Source organism: Meles meles, chromosome 1 (genome assembly GCF_922984935.1).
Source record: "Meles meles chromosome 1, mMelMel3.1 paternal haplotype, whole genome shotgun sequence".
Taxonomy (NCBI): Eukaryota; Metazoa; Chordata; class Mammalia; order Carnivora; family Mustelidae; genus Meles; species Meles meles.
In genome coordinates this window covers 284,581-305,184 of record NC_060066.1, presented here as the reverse complement: position 1 = coordinate 305,184, position 20,604 = coordinate 284,581, and the positions used below count along the sequence as shown (strand labels likewise).

The window sequence follows — 20,604 nt, the reverse complement described above, 5'->3', positions numbered from 1 at the left end:
GGTGAGCAGACGAGCCCCTCCCTCCACACGCCACAGCCTTCCCACCTCTGGCCGCCCAAGGTCGGACTGGGCTGCTCTCGGGGGAGGCCACAGGGACTCTGCGGCTGCCTGCAACACCATCCGCCACATGCCCGTCATGCCGTGGAAGGAGCACAGGATGTCCTGGGGACAAGATAGCGTGACGGCAAGGCTAGCAGAGAAGCAGAGAACGTCGCAGCGTGTGAGGCCAGGAAGCAGCGTGTCAGCAGTGCTGTCCAGGTGTGGGCATTCCTGGGGCCCCTGAGGTCACATGGGCTTCTGACCACAAGCCACGGTGCAAGGCGAGCACCTGCAGAAGGCAGGTCAGGAGTCCCCTCCTCACCTCCGGGGCTGCCCCCCCGGACCGTCCTCCACGACCATCACCTTGCTGCTCGCAGGGCAGTCTGCTTCCGCACGGGCACAGCGCCAAGTGGAGCCAACCCCGCCTCCCCACTCAGACGCAAAGGCATGGGGCGGCCCTCTTCCCTGCCATGGGGTATGTCCTGACATAGCACCGAGACCCTTCCCTCTGGATCACCCGGCCAGCGGCCAGCTGGCCATTCCCCTCCCCGAGGATGGAGCCAGTTCAAAAACCTGTGAAACCCTCACCCGCTTGAGCCGCTGCGGGACTGGCACACACTCCCAGCAAACTCAGCGCCCACTCTCAGCCTCCTGATCTGGTCAGGCTCTCCTCACAGCCCAGCCAGCCCCTCACACCCCCACCCTGAGACCCCTTTCCACGGGGCAAACGCCGGGACGCCAGCAGATGACACCCGGCACTCACCGATGCACAAGGGCCACAGAACACGAAAACATGAAAGGGACCTGTGGAAGCGTCGAAGACAGGCTGGCTGACCAAGGGCTCTCTGCCTGAAGCAGAGGAGGAAGGGGGGACTGAGGGGGACCCCAAGAAGGTGCCTGGAGGCAGAGGCCTGGAGGCCAGGGCAGGAGCGGTGGGTGCTGCTCGATGAAAGAGCAGGCACAAGAATGGCTCTGGACGGGGCTGCTCTGGGCAGGACTGACGTGATCTCACTCAAGCTCACCTGCAGGGAACAAGAATGGAGACTTTTGGAAAGCCAGGCGAGCATCTGCCCCCAAGGTCAGGCTGGGTGTTCCTCGGGGGCTAACACCCAGCAAGAAGAGACGGGGGGGGGCCCTGAGAAGCCGGGAGAGGATCAGGCCCACAGGGACGGGGCACAGGCCCCCAGGTGGGCAAGATGCCGCTGGAGGTGGGAACAGACGGTCGGCCGAGTGCTCAGCGCCAGCGCCCTCTGCGTGAACAAGGTGTGGCCTTGCCCCACTGGCAGCTGCCCTGAGGGGGGGCCCCTGCCTCCTGCGGCTTCACACAGCTCTGTGGCCCTCTATCCTGGCTCCCGGAGCTGGATTCAACCAGAACCAAGTCCAGACACTCCCAAAGGAAGGGCTGTTCCGGTACAGAAGCTGAGAGAGCACTGAGCGGAACATTCTAACTCTAAAGAAGCACTTTCAAGCGCATTTAACGGGGATAATTCGTTCTAAACAGAGAACAGCATCTGTTCCCTTCTTGGCGCACTCCTGTGTGTGCGTGGGTAGAACCCACAGTTTTTCAGAAGAATGTTCTGGTCACCCCTGGGGTACAGCATTGAACCAAGACCCTTGGGGCACCAGGGGCAGAGAACGCACACAGGACGCAGATCCCTGCACAGAGGAGGGAGGAGACACAGCAGAGCTGGCCTGGGCTTGTGGTCACCTCCCCCACCCAGCCCCCCCGAGCACGCTGGGGACAGGAACTTTGTGCGGACTGGAGAAAACGCACCTCACCACTGGGGTTCGTGCTGTCTGCGCGCAGCACTCGGACACAGGGGCTGCACGGTGCGAGGACGCTCAGTCACCGGGCACGTGACGAGCGACCGGTCCAACTGCCCCTGGGGGGGCCTGCGGCCGGGGGGCTGGGACGCCGCTGTGACACAGCAGCGGCACCGCAGCTGAGTTGGTGAAAGAGCTGCTTACTGACAGAGGCTCGAAGACACGGGATCTGGGCTAAGACCATGGTGCAGACCCCGGAGAGCGGCAGGCTGGCCCGCGGCCCCCTCGCTGTGCTGGGCGGCCGGCACCAAAGTCAACGTGAAGGGCCCTTCTCGCCTTCGTCAGTTCTTAGACAGGTTCACCTGCAGACAAGGACGTGCTCAAGTGTTTCCTGGGAGAACTTCATGAGGGTCAAACATGTGCCAGGCAATCTGCCAGGTGGAAGGGACACAGAGTGACCAAGCACATTCCCTGCCCCCCAGATTCTTACAACAAGGGTGCCAGACCCACCGACTGGGGAAAGGACAGTCTTTGCAGCTGCACGTCCACATGCGAAAGGGAGCTGGACCCCACCTCACACCACATACGAGAGTGAACTCAGTATGGATCAAAGGCCTAAATGTACGAGCTGACCCTACAAAGCTGAGAAGAAAACACAGGGCTGTGTATCTTCATGACCCTGGATCTGGCCCTGGATTCTTACACCTGACACGAAAAACGAGCACCAAAAGAGAAACAGGTTGAATTGGACTTGGTCAAAATTAAAAACTTTTGTTCCTAAAATGTATATGGAACCAGAAAAGACCTCGAATAGCCAAAGGAATATTGAAAAAGAAAGCCGAAGTTGGTGGCATCACAAGTCCGGACTTCAAGCTCTATTACAAAGCTGTCATCATCAAGACAGCATGGTACTGGCACAAAAACAGACACATAGATCAATGGCACAGAATACAGAGCCCAGAAATCGACCCTCAACTCTATGGTCAACTAATCTTTGACAAAGCAGGAAAGAATGTCCAATGGAAAAAAGACAGCCTCTTCAACAAATGGTGCTCGGAAAATTGGACAGCCACATGCAGAAAAATGAAATGGGACCACTTCCTTACACCACACACGAAAATAGACTCAAAATGGATGAAGGACCTCAATGTGAGAAAGGAATCCATCAAAATCCTTGAGGAGAATGCAGGCAGCAACCTCTTTGACCTCAGCCGCAGCAACATCTTCCTAGGAACAACGGCAAAGGCAAGGGAAGCAAGGGCAAAAAGGAACTATTGGGATTTCATCAAGATCAAAAGCTTTTGCACAGCAAAGGAAACAGTTAACCAAACCAAAAGACAACTGACAGAATGGGAGAAGATATTTGCGAACGACATATCAGAAAAGGGCTAGTGTCCAGAATCTATAAGGAACTTAGCAAACTCAACACCCAAAGAACAAACAATCCAATCAAGAAATGGGCAGAGGACATGAACAGACATTTCTGCAAAGAAGACATCCAGATGGCCAACAGACACATGAAAAAGTGCTCCACGTCACTCGGCATCAGGGAAATACAAATCAAAACCACAATGAGATATCACCTCACACCAGTCAGAATGGCTAAAATTAACAAGTCAGGAAATGACAGATGCTGGAGAGGATGTGGAGAAAGGGGAACCCTCCTCCACTGTTGGTGGGAATACAAGCTGGTGCAACCACTCTGGAAAACAGCATGGAGGTTCCTCAAAATGTTGAAAATAGAACTACCCTATGACCCAGCAATTGCACTACTGGGTATTTACCCTAAAGATACAAACGTAGTGATCCGAAGGGGCACGTGTACCCGAATGTTTATAGCAGCAATGTCTACAATAGCCAAACTATGGAAAGAACCTAGATGTCCATCAACAGATGAATGGATAAAGAAGATGTGGTATATATACACAATGGAATACTATGCAGCCATCAAAAGAAATGAAATCTTGCCATTTGCGACGACATGGATGGAACTAGAGGGCATCATGCTTAGTGAAATAAGTCAATCGGAGAAAGACAACTATCATATGATCTCCCTGATATGAGGACATGGAGAAGCAACATAGGGGGTTAGGGGGATAGGAGAAGAATAAATGAAACAAGATGGGATTGGGAGGGAGACAAACCATAAATGACTCTTAATCTCACAAAACAAACTGGGGGTTGCTGGGGGGAGGTGGGATTGGGAGAGGGGAAGAGGGTTATGGACATTGGGGAGGGTATGTGATATCGTGAGTGCTGTGAAGTGTGTAAACCTGGCGATTCACAGACCTGTACCCCTGGGGATAAAAATACATTATATGTTTATAAAAAAAAAAAAAAAAAAAATGGAAGGGGAGGCGAACCATAAGAGACTATGGACTCTGAAAAACAACCTAAGGGTTTTGAAGGGTCAGGGGTGGGAGATTGGGGGAACAGGTGGTGGGTAATAGGGAGGGCACATTTTGCATGGAGCACTGGGTGTTGTGCAAAAACAATGAATACTGTTACGCTGAAAAAATAAATAAATTAAAAAAAAAAAAGTTAAAAAAAAAAAAACACTTTTGTGGCTCCAGGGTGGCTCAGTTGGTTAAGCGTCTGCCTTCAGCTTGAGTCATGACCCTGAGGTCGAGCCCCACATTGGGGCGGCGGGGGGGGGGGGGGTCGCTGCTCAGCAGGGTGTCTGCTTCCCCCCGCCCTCCGCCTCTGTGGTCTCTCAAATAAATAACTAAAATCTGAAAAAAAAAAATTAAAAACTCTGTGCTGCGAACGATACCATCAAGAAAGTGGAAAGACAACCACAGAATGGGAGAACGCACTTGCAGATCACGGTTCTGGTCAAGGACTTGTGTCCAGAATATATAAAGACTCTTACAAGACAAACAGCCAAAGGAAAAATGGGCAAAGACTCTGAACGGGCATTTCTTCGAAGAAGGTAAACGAAGAGCCAACAAGCACCTACAAAGGTGCTCAACCTCATCCGTCATCAGGGCAATGCAAATCAAAGCGCGGGACTCCACGCCGACCGGGACGGCTTCGACAGTTTTGTGAAACCACAGCAGGCACTGTTGAGTGCGCGACAGACTGCAGCCTTCATACTCTGCTGGGGGGAAGCAGCTCTCCGGAACCGTCTGGCAGCTCTTCAGAAATTCCCAGCATTTCTCTGACCCAAGAGAAAGAGAACCATGGCCACAGAGAAACCTGTGCACAAACGTTCACGGCAGTATGAGTCACGACACACAGAGACATGAACGGATACAACGTGCGGTACGGGTATGCGATGGAATGAGCCGGAAACACGCCACGGCGCGCATGAACCTCCTGGGGAGAAGCCAATGATAAAAGACCACCTGCCGCAGGATTCCATTTACGCCAAGTTAGGACAAGAAAAATCCAGCGATGGTACATGAGTGGACACCAGGCTGGGGGAGGGGTGGCGGCAGCTGCTGATGGAACGGGGTTCTTTATGCGGGGGGACAATGTCCCAGATGCAGGCAGAGCTGAGAGTTGCATAACCTTGTCAATGTACTGAAACACTGACTGTCCACTGTTTGAGGGCAAATTTTACATGAATTTTTTTTTTTTTTAGATTTTATTTATTTATTTGACAGAGAGAGATCACAGGTAGACAGAGAGGCAGGCAGAGAGAGAGAGAGGGAAGCAGGCTCGCTGCTGAGCAGAGAGCCCGATGCAGGACTCGATCCCAGGACCCTGAGATCATGACCTGAGCCGAAGGCAGGGGCTTAACCCACTGAGCCACCCAGGCGCCCTGAATTTTATCTCATTTAGAAAAAGGGTTGCCACTTCCGGGGAGACCAGCGGGTCAGCCTAGGGGCTACAAAGTGCGGTGCTCCCCAGGGAAGGCAGAGGGGAGACAGGGGCTGGGGTGTGGAGGGGCTGAGACTTCCTGCAGGGTGGCCGGAGTCGAGGACAGAGCACGCGCCACCAGACAAGCACAGAGCAGGGATGACCTCGGGCTCCGGTGTGAGTCGGCCATAGCCTGAGTGGGTACCAAGACCCCACAAGGGCTCAGCCCCGGGTTGTCCCCGCTGGCTCCTTGCACGCCTGGCTCCCTGGGACCCCCTCCAGGCCCTCCTCGGCACCAGCCCCCACACCACGCACACCTGCTGCCTCAGGGACCCATGTTGTCCCCGCTCTACGCTGCAGGGGCCTCGCCTGTCCTCGGACTCCACAGGAGCACCCCGTCCCGAACTCCCACCCCTCATCGGACTGGCCGCGTGCCCTGAACAATAGCCTCTTGTGCGGCTGCTGTCTTGTCGCTCTCCGCTGCCCACGGCCAGCCATTGCGGCCAGGAAGACGCCGAGTCCCAAAGCCCGGCAGGCACCGAACCCACCCTCGCTGCCAGACTAGCGTATCAGCACAGGCGGGGCGGGAGGGCGGGCGAGCCTCCCAGAGAGGAGCGAGGAGCGGCTGAGCCTGCGAGTGAGCCCTGCCCGGAAGCCCCGCCTGAAGGAAAAGCTCCTCGGCTCTCCATGCACAGGGCTCCGCTCCGGACCTGGGGCCGGGCTCGGGCATCGCTCACCGGGGCGGGGGAACGAGGCACGGGCGTGGGGCCCAGGTGGAGCCGGGAGCCGCCGCGCGGGACGGAGAAGGCAGGAAGCGCCCGCCCTGCCACGTCCAACACCGCCGGGCGCACAGCGAGCACTTCTGCTTCAGGACACGCGACCCTCACACCCGCTCGAGCACACGAGACGGAACAGCACCGGCTCTGCAACCCGCGGCCCCTGTGCTCAGCGGGCAGTGCCCCAGGCACACGCGCCGGGACCCACCTGCTGTCCCATCCGACTTCCAGACCCGCCTGGCCTGTGTCTGCTCGGCCACCTGCGTCCCGCGGGCACGGGGAGGGGCACGGCTGCCCCCCCTCCCACGGTCTACCCCACGAGGCCTCAGTCCGAGGGACGCCTCGGTAACCTGCCCGTCGAGGCCCAGAGCCCCAGGACACCTGCACGTACGCGTCCCGAGCCTGCCCGGCGGTGGCCCCAGCAGCTCCTCTCATGCCGGGACAGCCACCCGAGGGTGAGGCCCCGGGCCGACACAACGCCGTGCGGAGATGGGTGTGCGACCCTGGGGGGCTCGGCAGCCATGACCACGGTAGCCCCGGGCCCTCCGGCAGAGCACCAGCAGAGCCCGACGCCGCCCACTCTCTGCTGCATGATGGGACCCCGAAGGGAACAGAGAAGCAACCATGACGCCCCTTGCTGCGCCGGCAGGACCAGCACTCAGCACCAAGGAGGCAGGGAGCGTTAGGACCTTGGGAAGGGGCAGAGGAAGCAGGGATACGAGACAGAATCAAGAACATGGTCCTGGGAGCGCGGCCAGCAGAGCCCCTAATCTTCACAGGGGAACGAGGGGCCGCCCAGGAGCTGCACACAGCGCCGCCGGTGATCCCCCCAGATGGGCCTGTGGTCTTGGTACACTACCAGTCAGCGCCCAACAGGACATCTCCTCAGGGGAGGGGCAGACTGACTACCACGCATATGGAAGGGCCAAGGCTTGTGATGAGGGCGGGAGGGGGCGTGCAAAGGCCCGGAAGCCACCGTGAAGCCACGGCAGGAGTGTGCTCACTGTGCACGCAGACGCACGGACGGGGTACATTCACAGCCCAGGTCACCCGTCTCCACAGAGGACTGTGCAGTTAGAGACCCACTAATTCAAACCTTCAAACATCTAGAGGAGCTTCAGGGCCTCAGACAGGAAAGGGTGTATCAAGTCAGACCGAGAAGACACAACAGCACAGAGCAAATCAGTGAGACGGACTACGTTGGAGTTTAAAATGTTTGTTCCCCAAACACCAACCAACAGGGGCGGCTGGGTGGCTCAGTGGGTTAAAGCCTCTGCCTTCGGCTCAGGACATGATCTCGGGGTCCTGGGATCAAGCCCCGCATTGGGCTCCCTGCTCAGTGGGAAGCCTGCCTCCCCCTTCTCTCTGCCTGCTTGTGCTCTCTGTCAGATGAATGGGTAAAATCTTTAAAGACAAACAAAAACAAACACCATGAAACAGTGCGAGCACAAACTGAGACCAGTTTGTGTGACCCAAACGCAACGGCGACCCAGAATACAAACGCAAGTCCACAAATCGGAGGGGTTAAGACAAATGACTCAAGGGTGCGTGGGGGGCTCAGTCGGTGAAGCGTCTGTCTTCAGCCCGGGTCATGATCCCGCAGTCCGGGATGGAGCCCCACGTTGGGCTCCCAGCTCAGCAGGAAGTCTGCCTCTCCCTCTGCCCTCTGCTGCTCCCCCTGCTTGTGTTTTCTCTCTCTCAAATAAATTAAATCTTAAAAAAAAAAAAAAAAGACAAACGATTCCTAGAAAGAAAGGATGAGATTATTCCCGGAGGAAGGAAAGTGAGGAGACAAGAACACACCGATCCCCATTCTCCCCAGGTGTCAGGCAGACACTGAAGTCGCCGACCAGCCAGCATGAAAACTTAGGCTCACGCGCTGGGGCAGAGAAGACCCGGCATCTCCCCTGCCAGAGCCGGCAGCCGCCGCGGGCCTCCAGAGCCCTGTGTGTCAGAAGACAAGGGGCCCGGGTGCTGGGGAGGCGGGGCTGGCTGCCCTGTGTCCTGCAGGTACTGACTGTGCCCCAGGAGCTGAGTGAGCCGAGGAAGGCAGCCGTGCGGGGAGCGGGCCAGGCCTCCGCAGGCCCACGTGGCCTCAGTTACGTCAGGCTGCGGCCAGGCCAGGCCATAAGAACGTGTGCCAAGGTCAGCGGGGTCGACCGAAAGGCAGAAGCAGCCCCACGACTTGCGCGATGCAGGACACACGCTGCAGACTCGGGTAAAGGTGCCACCCAACGGGGCGGCGTCCAGAGAGCGAAGATCAGACCACGCCACCCACGAGAGCGACTCCTCTATGCACAAGAGCTGAGCTGTGCTGTGCGAGAGCGCTCCCCACGACCACACGGATGGGAAGACTTTCTAGTGGCGACTAACGATCCAGGTGCACTAAAAGAAAAGACTGACAAAGGATAAAGTAACAGGCTGTTTTCCGGGACACATTCAGTGAAAACGTTATACTTGCAATAGAAATTACACGCAAGGGGCTCATACCCGTCACATACAAACCTTAACCCTAACCCCACAGAAGTACTACAGAGAAACGGGAAAACGAGCTGTCCCCTGAGTCCTGGCATCAGACGTGAACCCAAGCGGCACTGAGACCCGGGCCCGCCCTGAGCGCCGTCCAGGGGAGGCTGTGGGCAGGTGGCGGCTGACACCTAGACCCTGTGTCCCCTCACCTGGATGCACCTGAAGACAAACCTCCAGCAACACTGGTGACACGGCCGAGCACTGTGGTGCCCGCGCTCGCAAGGAGGGAGGCCGGGGAAACCGCCTGCGAGAGGCGAGCGGGGGCACAGAGGTCTGCATGTCCCTGATGCGGTTTGTCTTCTGGAAGCACGTTAACGGCTTCCCTGTTTAAAAACAAATGAAGTCAGTAAGAAAAGGGAGAATGAAGGGAATGGTGACCCTACTGTATTTCAGCGACCCGCGTGGGCCGACAGAGGGGGGAAGGAGCCACGCCCGGAGCGGGACTAGACCCTGTACCCCTGTGCCCGCGTAGACCGCACACGGCCGGGCAAGGGCCGAAGAGACCCCGCGTTCTCTTCAGCGTCACACACACGGTCTGCCAACGCGGGGAAGCGCGGGCACAACTTCCGGACTCGTTGCCGGACGCGCGAGTGAGTAAGCAGAGAGGGCAGGGCTGCGGGCGCGGGGGGCCCGGAGCCGGAAAGACGGGGCACCCGAGAGCCGTGCGCACGCGGGGAGCGGCTCCGCGGCACAACCCGGGACAATGCCGGCGCCAAAGGAAGCTGTGCGGGAACCGGCGACAAACCATGTGAAGCAGAAAGAAATGTATGAGTCTGCGGGGAGACGGCACCAACCCGCGCTCCAGCAGAAGAAGGCGGCTGTTGCTCACACCGGTGCTGTGCGCTGGCTGGGAGGTCAGTCGCGTCCCAGGAAAGACCGCGTAAGAAACAAGCAGAACACGCAGCCCAGTGAGGAGCAGGCAGGTGGACGTGCGCCCGCAGAGGGAGACTCTGAGAAGGATGAGATTCACCGTGCAACATTCTGCTAAGAAATCGTCCAATCCAACCTAGCTCTCCATTTGAGAAAGGGCCACGAATGGGACATCTAGGCGGCTCAGTCGGTGGAGCGTCTGCCTTTGGCTCAGGTCATGATCCCAGGGTCCTAGGATCGAGCCCGGCGTCGGGCTCCCTGCTCCACGGGGAGCCTGCTTCTCCCTCGGCCTCTGCAGCTCTCCCTGTCTGTGCATGGGCTCCCTCTCTGGCAAATAAATCAAATCTTTGTAAAAAATAACAAACAGTATTTTTTTTTTTAAAGGACCACTATTGCGTGTCGGTGTTGCAAAAGGCAGAGCAAGGACGGCTGTGGAAAGGGGTGTGCACAAGTAGTGAGCGGGGCGGGGGGGCGTGTGCAGGCGGGCGGAAGGACCCAGTGGCTGAAGCGCGACCCTGAGGCAGAGGACACGGGAGACTTGCAGCCCCGTCCCCCACCAGACTCACTCACAGCGGTGTCTCTGCAGCCCTGGGAGACTTGAGACGTGGCCGTGTGTCAAGGGAGGGGAGGTATGCAGAGGCCACGAGGGCGAATCAGGGCCAGGGGACACAAGTCGTGTTTTTGCTCCTGCAAGTTTTCTGTAAATACGGAATTATTTCCAAATAAAGCAAAAATATGAAAAAATAAAAATGATGAACTATGGTAACAGGCCTTGCTGTGGACTGATGCACAGAGTGGGCCCATGGACTTGGGTCGAGCCATGGCCTGCAGGGCATCCGAGGCCCCGCACGAGAAGGCCTTCCCTATGGGGTGCGTCTGCGGCAGGAAGCAGGGGCCACCCCTGGGGATGGGGCTTCCAGGAGGACGTCCGATGCAGGAGCAAGTGTAGAGCACGGCTGAGAGCTGCCGGTCCCGCTGGGAGCAGGTGGGACAGCGACACACCCCCACCACGCTGCTGGTCAACCAGTCACCATCACGTCCCCGAAAGGCAGGCCGCCAGCCCGCAACTCGGCCCGCGCAGACGGCCTCTCCTCACCTTGTGCTCGACCCTGCAACCCGGGGCTCCTGCGCTCCAGCGTCATGGCTCTCACATTCATAATCCCTTGTCTGGGACATCGCAGGCTTCTCCTGGCGACCCAGGTGGACAGAAGTCAGCGGCTCATCGGGGCTCCCCGCCAGCGTCAGTCAGGAAGGCACCACCCTGCGAGAGAGCAGACATCTCTAAGCACAGATGTTCCGGAAGCGTCTTAGCACAGCCCCGCGCGCCACTGACACGAGGCACGGCCTGGCCTGCGGAGAGCCCCTCACCAGCCGGCCCGCCGCCTCTGCCAGGGTCCGCCACTCTGCCAGGGACGGGGACGGCGCCAGCTGCCCGGCGGGGCCGGACGCAGACACATCCGCAGGCAGCCGAGCCCCGCGCAGGCTCCCCTGACCTGTGACGAGGAGCGGACTTCGCAGACGCCATGTTGTGCTGACGAGATGCACGCACGGAAAAAACGGCCCCGACCCCTGCCTCGGCCTGCCCACAGAAGTCTGTTCTAGACGGACGCCGAGACGAGCGCCCGAAGAGTGAAACAACTAGGCTCCCAGAAAAAGCGTAGAAGAAAATGTCTGTCGTCCTACAGGAGGTTCCGGTATCTTGATCAGACTTCAGAAACCCACTGACCACAAAGGCAAATCAATAAATGGACCACAGTAAAGTTAAGAGGCCCTGTTTGTCAAGACACCACTGAGTAAAAAGGCAAGTCCAGAATGGGGAGCGTCTGTTCCAGGAGCACGCACACGTATCTCATCCAACGAAGGTGACGCAGGACTGACCCAGGACACATACAACATTCCTAGAAAAAGGCAGAGAATCCAATAGAAAAATGGAGAAAAGAATTGAGCACACACCTTAGGAAAAAAAAAACAGTAACGTGGTTAAAAACACTGGAAGCAAGTCAACCTCTACAGTCATCAGGAAACAGCTCTACGACTGACAACGTGGTGGCTAACTGTATTCTGACTGCGCCAACCAAGATGGCTAACATGGGAAAGAAAAACCACCACGTGCTGGCAGGGGCATGGAGGCTCATCAGGGCCTCAGGAGACAGGCTAACCCGCTCGGGACCACAGTGGGCAGTACTGGCCGAACCTGCACATACCCCGGCCCCCACGGAGGGCCTCCCCTGCCCGCGGCAAGGGCTGGCAGAGACCCGCACACAGCGTTCCCTGAGCCCCAGTCCCAACAGCTCACACGGGAAACTGCCCAGTGTTCTCCATGGCAGAACGGACCCTCCAAGCTCATGCAGGCGTCTCTCGCCGGACGATGACAGTCCGAGGCCGAACACAATCAGATGCACATCAAGTTCCCACCAGGCAGGGTCGGCCTCCACCGCGGGACCCAGGCGCCTCCAGGCCGGGTACCGACGGGCGGGGCCCAGAGGGCACGGCCATGTGGGGTCCAGCTTGGCACCGTTCATGCCAGTGTTGGTTTATGAAAGCTCAGGAGCTTCACGCCCAGGCTCTCACGTTTTTGTTTTTGTTTTTTTAAGATCTTATTTATTTGTCAGAGAGAGAGAGACTGCACAAGCAGGGGGAGCAGCAGGCAGAGGGGGAAGCAGGCTCCCTGCTGAAGAAGGAGCCCCACACAGAACTCGAACCCAGGACCCTGAGATCATGACCTGAGCCGAAGGCAGACGCCCAACGACTGAGCCCCTGGGCGCCGCGCTCACACTTTTCTGCACACACGCATCACTTCAGGAGAAAGCCTGCAGGAACAAGGAGCAGAAGAGTCTCCGGGGACACGGTCCGCACCCCAGCTGGTACCAGGACAGGACCCCCCCCAGCAGAGGCTGACCCACAGATCCCAACGACGCTAGTCAAGGGGAAATAAAACAGACTCAAAGCAATAAAACAGCTGTGGGGCACAGCTGGCCAGAGGCCCAAGAGGGGAGATCACAGACCAGCCACACACTTTCTCCCGGACCCACGGGGATGCGACACCACAGGTCAACCTGACCGCTTGGCTCATGAGTGCAGACGACCTGCCTGGAGGAGATGCTCTCAGCTTGAACATCCATACAGCTTCTGTCTAAATACTTAAATCTACTGGGAGTGCCATTTAAAAAAAAAGAGAGAAAGAAAGAAAGAAACTTAAGTATTTCTGAGTCCCCGTCTCTCTGGGCGAAAACAAGTGACCTTTTCATACGGCTTCAACACTTAAGAAAAACACTGAGCAGTGCTAATAAAACTCTGAAAACACTACAAATTACACACCGAACCTGAAAGCAACTCAAACCCGCCGTCCCCACTTGTGTCACCCTGGTCCCTGTCCTGCCCTTCAAGGCTGGTCCAGAGCAGAAGGCACAGCGGTTGGCAAAGAGAACCTCCAAGCCATGTGACAGGTTCTCTTTGCTCCCGAGTCCACCCTGTGCCATTCCCTCCAGAAAGCCTCCTCCAATCTGGGACAGATGCCATGTCTCGGGTTCCAAATGCCCCAGACACTGTTATGTCCTCCCAACTTGGCTCTTCGTTTCTGAAATTGTTTTCATTACCCCAGCTCGTCTGCATTTCCTTATGAATTTCTTCTTGTACCACTCTGCCTGCTTTCGCTATCAGGATAATACTAGCAGAACAAAATGAACCCCTCAATTTTCTGGGGGTTTGCATGGACTGGCTGTCATCTGTTCCTCAAATGTTTGGCAGAATATGACTGCAGGGCTGTCTGGACTTGTCCTTTTCTTTGTGGGAAGGATTTTAACTACGATTCTGATGTGCTTGGTCGAGACAGAGCAGACCAGGTCTTGAACTTCCTCCTGGGTCACCCGCAGTGGTTCTGTCTTTCAAGGCATGTGGCCGTCTCCTTCCAGTCGTCAGGGTTACCGGCACAAAGCTGACACGCCATTCTTCCAGGACCCTTTTAGGGCAGTGTAATTCGTAGTGATGCCAGCTCTTCCGTTCCTGATGTTGGCGATTTATCTTCTTTTCACTCTTCCTTATTCGGCCAGCCAGAAGTTTGTCAGTTTTATTGATCTTGTTAAAAAAAAAAAAAAAAAAAAAAAGACAGTATTTGGCTACATCAGTTTTGTGTCTTTTCTGCTTTAGTTTCCACTTTGATCTGAATTATTTCCTTTCTTTGCCGTCTTTTGGATTTATTTTGTCCCCCCCCCCTTTTTTTTTGTTTAAGGTAGAAGTTGAGTGTGTGGGACTTTTTTAAAACCTCAGTCTAAATCAGGCATTTAGCACCGTGAAGCCCGCTCAGAGCACAGCTTCCCTGGCATCCCACAGATTCTGACTGTTTTTCACCCAATCAAAACCTTTACAATTTCCCTTTGCATTTCTCCTCTCACTCATGGATTACAAGGAAGTATATGATTTACTCTGCCAGTATGTTTATTGGTTTCTAACGTAATTCCATTTTTGTCAGAAAAAATTATGATGCAGATGAACGATGTATCTTGGTAAACATTTCGAAGATGCTGGAAAGGCCGCTGGGTCGAGTGCTCTGTGAACAGCAACAGGTCAGGGGCTGACGGCGACAGTGCTAATTTTCTGTTTACCCAGTTTTCCAGTTACTAAGAAAAGGGCACCAGGAGCAGCAACTGTAATCGCAAATTTGCCTATTTCTCTTTGCCGTTCTATCAGTTTTTGTCCTATGTGTTTTGTAGCTCCACTATTAGGTGCAGAAAATCTATGTTGTCTTGTTGGCAAAATTACCTCTTCATCATTATGAAGTATCTTCACCTGGTAGTGTTCTTTGCTCTGAAATCGGTATATTTGATATTATTACAGCAATCCCCTTTCTCCCCATTAGTGTTAGAACGGTACCTCTTACGCCTTCCTCTTACTTTTGGCCTATTTGTGTCTTCACGTTTAAAGTGGGTTCTTGTAGCCGGCATATATTTGGGTGCTGCTTTTTCATCCACTAATTTCTTTTTTTTAAAGAATTTTATTTATTTGACAGACAGAGATCACAAGTAGACAGAGAGGCAGGCAGAAAGAGAGGGGGGGGGGAAGCAGGCTCCTCGCTGAGCAGAGAGCCCGATGCGGGGCTCGATGCCAGGACCCCGGGATCATGACCTGAGCCGAAGGCAGAGGCTTTAACCCAATGGGCCAGGCAGACGCCCCTCATCCACTAATTTCTGCCTTTTATAAAGATTTACGTGAGAGCGAGCGTGCATGTGTACACGAGTGTGGGGAGGAGCAGGGGAGAGGATTTCAAGCAGGCTCCCCGCTGAACGCAGATCCCAGTGTAGGGCTCCATCTTACGACGCTGAGATCATTAACTGAGCCGAAATCAAGACCCAGAGTAACCATTGAGCCTCCCAGTCACTCCAATTTCTGCCTTTCATTGGGTGCTTACGCCATCTAGATTTGTGATCGTTGACATGGCTGGCTTGGAATCTGCTATTTTGCTACTTTTTAAAATTTGTCTCATCTGTTCTTTGTCCCCCTTCCCTCTTTTTTGCTTACTTTTGGATTAAGTATTTTATATGATTCAATTTTATCTTGACTGTTAATTTATCAGCTGTAGGTAATTTATTGTTTTGCTGTATTAGTAGATGCTTTTGGGTTTACAGTATTAATATTTATCATAATCTACCTTCAAGGGAAATCACACCACTTCTAAGTACGTGAGTTTGCCATTTCTCCTGTCCCAGACCTCCTGCCACTCTTGTCATAGACCTCACTCTCTATATACTATAACTGCCCCCACTCTTACTGCTTTTATTTATCTTTTAAAGAGGTTTAAGTGATAAAACAGTATATACATATCTATCTTCAGCCACGTGACTGCCATTTCCAGGGGTCTTCATTCTTTTGGGTAGATCCTGATTTCCACATGGTTTCGTCTGTCTGCGGTCTGAAGCCTTTACTGCAGTTACTGTAACACTGCTTGTGGTGAAGGTCTGCTGGTGATGAATTATTTCAGCGTTTGTACCTCTGAAATAGCTTCATTTCGCCTTCATTTCACAATGTATACATTGGCACAGGGTTCTGGGCTGGCTGCTCCCGGTCCCCTCACCAGCACCTAATAGAGACTGCCACTGTTTGCAACGTGGCTCTTCTGTATATAATAGGTCTTGTTTTCTAGCTGCTTTTAAGACTTTTCTCTTCATCACTGGTTTTGAGTAATTTGATTATGATGCACCTTGTGTAGCTATATTTGTGTTTCTTGTGTTTAGGGTTTGTTACGATCATTGAGGCTTTATAGTTTTCACCAAACTGGGAAGCATTTTAGCCACTATTTATTCAGATAGTTTTTCTGTACCCTTCCCTTCCTACTGGAAACTAAAATTACACAAGTCTTAGTTTCTGCCAGATGTCCCACAGTCCAGTCCTGCCCTTCTGTTTATTTAACAGTACATCTCCTCTCCTTTAGTTTGGATAGGTCTTACTGCTTTGTCTTCAAGTTCAGTAAGCTTTTCTTCTGCAGTGCCTAATCTGCTGTTAATACCATCGCACAAGCTGCATTCAGACATTTTAGTTTCTTTTTTTAAGATTTTATATGTTGGTGCAGGGAAGAGAATGCAAGCACACAAGCAGGGGGAGCAGCAGGGCAGAGGGAGAAGCAGGCTCCCTGCTGAGCAAGGAGCCTGATTCAGGACTCGATCCCAGGAATAAAAATGTTTGTTCTAGGCTATGCAATGTAGGATTCCAAATACAGAATCATCCAGAAAACACAAAACTATACTAATGGTACAAAGACTGTGGCTACCAGTGATTCGGGGGAGGAAGGAAAGTTGAATGGGGGCCCACAGGGGTTTTCTTGGGGGGGAGTGAAACTATTCGGTATGATACTGCCATATCTGACACTATACATTTATCAAAGCCATGAAATTTACAGCAAAAAGAGTCAACTTCAATGTGTGCGAGTCTGTTTGTTTGTTTTTAAAGATTGTATTTATTTATTTGACAGAGATAGAGAGAGCACAAGTAAGCAGAGAGGCAGGCAGAGGGAGAGAGAGAAGCAGGCTACCTGCTTAGCAGGGAGCCCAATGTGGGGCTCAATCCCAGGACCCCAGGATCATGACCCGACCTGAAGGCAGACATTTAACAAACTGAGCCACCCAGGCGCCCCAATGTATGCAAGTTTAAAAGAAAATAATTTAGGAGGTCAAAGGTTCTCAAGATGCAGTGCAGTATAGGACAAAAACCCCAGCTGTACTGCGGAGGAGCAGGTAGAGGGAAAGATGCTGGCCTGAGTAACTCTGTTTTCTTAAGATTTCTTGATTACAGAGACAGAGTGTGTACATGCATGCACACACAAGTGTGGGGAGGGGAAGAGAGAGAGAATCTCCAAGCAGCTCCCCACTGAGTACAGAGCCTGTCTTAGAGCTTGATTCCAGGACCCTGAGACCTAAGCTGAAACCAAAAGTCAGACACTCAAATGACTGAGCCACCCAGGTGTCCCTGGGTGACTTTTTTTTTTCTTTTTTTAAAGATTTTATTTATTCATTTGTCAGAGAGAGTGAGCACAGGCAGAAAGAGTGGCAGGCAGAGGGAGAAGCGACTCCCTGCTGAGCAAGGAGCCTGATGTGACTCGATCCCAGGACGCTGGGACCATGACCCGAGCCGAAGGCAGCCGCCCAACCAACTGAGCCACCCCGGCGTCCCCCCCTGGGTGACTTTAAAGAATAAGTAGGTTATAAGGTTCATGGAAAAGGAACTGCATACAGGCACCATCTCTAGTTGATAAAGTCACTTCCCAGGAGTATGGGTCTCCAATCCTGATACCACTACAGGTGTACATGGGAACTGAACAATTCAGCAAAAGCATGGAGAGGGCTGGGATGACCCATGTGGCGATGAATCAGGGGAGACAAGAGTCAGAACTCTTGTTCAGTATAAAACACATACAGATAGCTGCACTAGGAGAGATCTGTGTGTGCGCACAGGTCAGTGTGCACACGCAGACGGCTATGCCTGGAGAGAGGTGTGTGCGTGCGCACACACACTGGCTCTGTCAGCTGAGAGGACCTAGAAACACCACCAGCCCATGGTAAGGATCATACCCAGTGCCCAGCTCTTGGCCCTAACAGCATTCTCCAGTCAAAGAACCCAGTAATCCTTGGAGACAAGATGAGTCTCCAGCATCCCACTGAGGCAGTAAGTAACAAAGAGCTAAAACAAAAACAAAGCCCACAGTGACAGGGTCTGTCAAAGGGCTGACAGAGCTCCCAATAACCAAAGCTGCAGCCATGGGGCCGGGGGGGGGGGGGTACATCCTCGTAGATGATAACCCGAAGGATAAAATAAACATCTGCAAGTCCAGACTGATAAAAATAAATTACCAAATTGGGACACCTGGGTCTCACTCAGTTGTGAAGCATCTGCCTTTGGCTCAGGTTATGATCCTGGGGTCCTGGGATCAAGCCCCGCATTGGGCTCCTTGCTGGGTGGGAGTCTGCTTCTCCCTCTCCCACTTTCCCCGCTTGTGTTCCCTCTCTTGCTGTGTCTCTCTCTGCCAAAGTAAATAAATAAAATCTTCAAAAAAAAAAAAAAAAAAAGACTAAATAACCCAGGGGGGGAAATGGACAAATGTTCAGCAGAAGGGCAGTCTGGGTAGACACTCCGCCTCCAGGTACATGACCTTCCTTCCAAAGCTGCTGAGCGGAACACCTGGCAGACACCTCCTCCAGGTAGGACACCCGTCCTGAAGCCATGTGGCTGAGAACAAAGTCCTGGAGAGCCTTTCTTCACCCCCCACCCTGCTGCCTTCATCCACTGCCTTCCAGAGCAGAGCAGAGCGGGTGAGGACAACGGACTCCACTCCTCTTCTGCTGCTGGTCATCTCAACATCCATTTTGTCCAGAAACCTGATGTGCCCTCTCCGTGTACAAAGCCAGCCTTCCTTCCCCCCAGGAGGCCTTGCCTCACTCGTCCCACGCACCCTGGATGCCATCTCTGCTTGGGACTTCACACACTCATCATGACCCACGTGGAGCCTCCCCGCAGCCTTCTGGCGCAGGCACCTTCTCTTTGGCCACCTTTCTGTTTTGTTCTCTCCACGCGGTTCATTCTTTCCCAGCAGCCTGTCCTTCGGAGGACGAAGTCTTTTCCAGCAGCGTCCAAGCCGTCATCTGCTGCTGTTGCTAACGGGCCCTCGTGCTGGCGATGGGTTGTCTTCAAGTCCCTCTCTCAGCTCTGCCAGCCCACATCCCCTCCTGCCATCTCAACTTTTCTTTGAGTTCTTTGCTCATGTAGTTTAAATTTTCCGTTTTTTAGTACACAGAAAATATTGTCTGAACTTCTTATCTCCCAACTTTTGTTTTCTTCACCCACTGTTCAACTGTGCTCACTCCCTCCTTCCTTTCCTTCCTTAGTCTCTACATAAAGGTCCACGTTGTTTCCTGATTATTGCTCATCTTTAAACAAGGAAAGGAACAGCCTCAAGCCAGGGTTATCATTCCAGAATCTTCTATTGCCAACTTTTTTTTCTCCCCGGCCCTGCCCTGGATGAGTTTCTGGTATTAGGACATTTTTGGTTTTCAAGGGACAGAAATGGCTGAAACCCCACAAACGCAGGGCTCCCAAGAAGGCCTCGGGCCATTCCCTCTCCGTGCCGTGCTCGGGCTGGGCACCCTTTCAGACAGGCTGGCTCCGTGGACCACAGAGCAGCACCCCCAAGCTTCTTCCCTGGGGTCTAACAAGAGAGTCTCCCGAAGGCTTCTGAGTGGCAGCGGGGCTGCGTCAGCCCGTGGGAGTCCTGCCCACTCTCCTTCACGCTGGGCATCAGTGTGCGGCCAAGGCCCAGGGGAGCCGAGGTCTCTCCTGGGCCCACAGTCGGTGGGAGACAAGACCTGAGGAGTCACGAGGGGTCGGCAGCCCCCTGGTGAGCTGCAAATTGCCCTCTTCTTCCCCACTTCACTCCCGAAGAGTCTGGGTCTTGTAGGAAATGGTGGCCAGGCACCTGTACCCATACCAGCTCGCCTCCCTCACCATGTGCCCCCACGTGGGGTCCCCCCCACAGCCCCCAGTGTGTCTGCAGTGTCCCTAAAACCCTCTTTGTGAAGGACGAGCTGATCAGAGCTCTGCTTTCACTCCTTTTCCCCATCTGGCGACGTCCTCCTCTGGCTACAGCTAACCCTTGGATTCAATGTAGATTAAAGCTGGTTCTCTGTTTTTCATTCTTTTTGTTCATTTCAGGGAGTTTCAGGGAGGGAAGTAGAATAAACAAGTCTTTAGTCAGCCATGGTCTCCAGAAGGCCCAAGTTCCATTCTCAATGCTGTTTTGAAGACGTTTTCCAAGCTGGAACAATGAGTGCATCTCAGTCTCATGTTCTCGAAGCTTGGCTCTAAGCTGGAAGCACAATGGCCCATTCTCCACCCGCAGTGACCAGGACAGGCTGGCATTTCCCGCCTGTGCCCCCCACATGGCTCTTCTCATCAACCCCCTCCAAAGGAGGGGCCACACTGTCACAGTTAAGAGACCGTGACCCGACCTGCCAGTCATGGCGTCAACTTGTGAGTCAGGACCAGCTTTTTCAACTTCTGGGAAAGGGTGTCAGACCGCACCCCCCACAGAAGGCACACGTGTTTGGAGCCCCTGGGCTGCAACAGAGTGGGGGTCCCTGAGGGTGATGCTGGTTTGAAGGCTTGGAGAGTGGTTGCCCTGTGGACAGCACTTGGCAGCCGCCGAGCCACAGGAGGCCACGTGACTGGCAGTCAGGACACAGAGCCAAGCTGGGGTGTGGAGACCCTGTGGTCCTTGTTGTCCTGGGCTTGTCTCACCGACAAAATGGCACTGAGGCCCCCAGAGGACGGGGAGAGAATAAAG

General features: G+C 54.2%; 1 protein-coding gene across 8 annotated transcripts in view; it reads right to left on the bottom strand.

Moving 5' to 3' along the window:
- ARHGAP39 (Rho GTPase activating protein 39) overlaps positions 1-20,604 on the bottom strand; it is a 96,889-nt gene that overhangs the window by 44,902 nt on the left and 31,383 nt on the right. For 3 of the 8 annotated variants that reach the window (XM_046023797.1, XM_046023791.1, XM_046023807.1), the window contains 3 exons: positions 10,879-11,043; positions 10,349-10,480; positions 9,062-9,235 (listed from right to left, as the gene is read on the bottom strand). The exons of 1 other annotated variant lie outside the window; for it this stretch is intronic. In XM_046023797.1, coding sequence (XP_045879753.1) covers positions 9,062-9,235; positions 10,349-10,480; positions 10,879-10,958 — 386 coding nt within the window. In that variant the 5' untranslated portion in view covers positions 10,959-11,043. Of the gene's footprint in view, positions 1-9,061; positions 9,240-10,348; positions 10,481-10,878; positions 11,044-20,604 lie in introns of those variants that run through there. 4 more of the 8 variants (XM_046023825.1, XM_046023832.1, XM_046023815.1 and 1 more) reach the window with 3 other exon arrangements.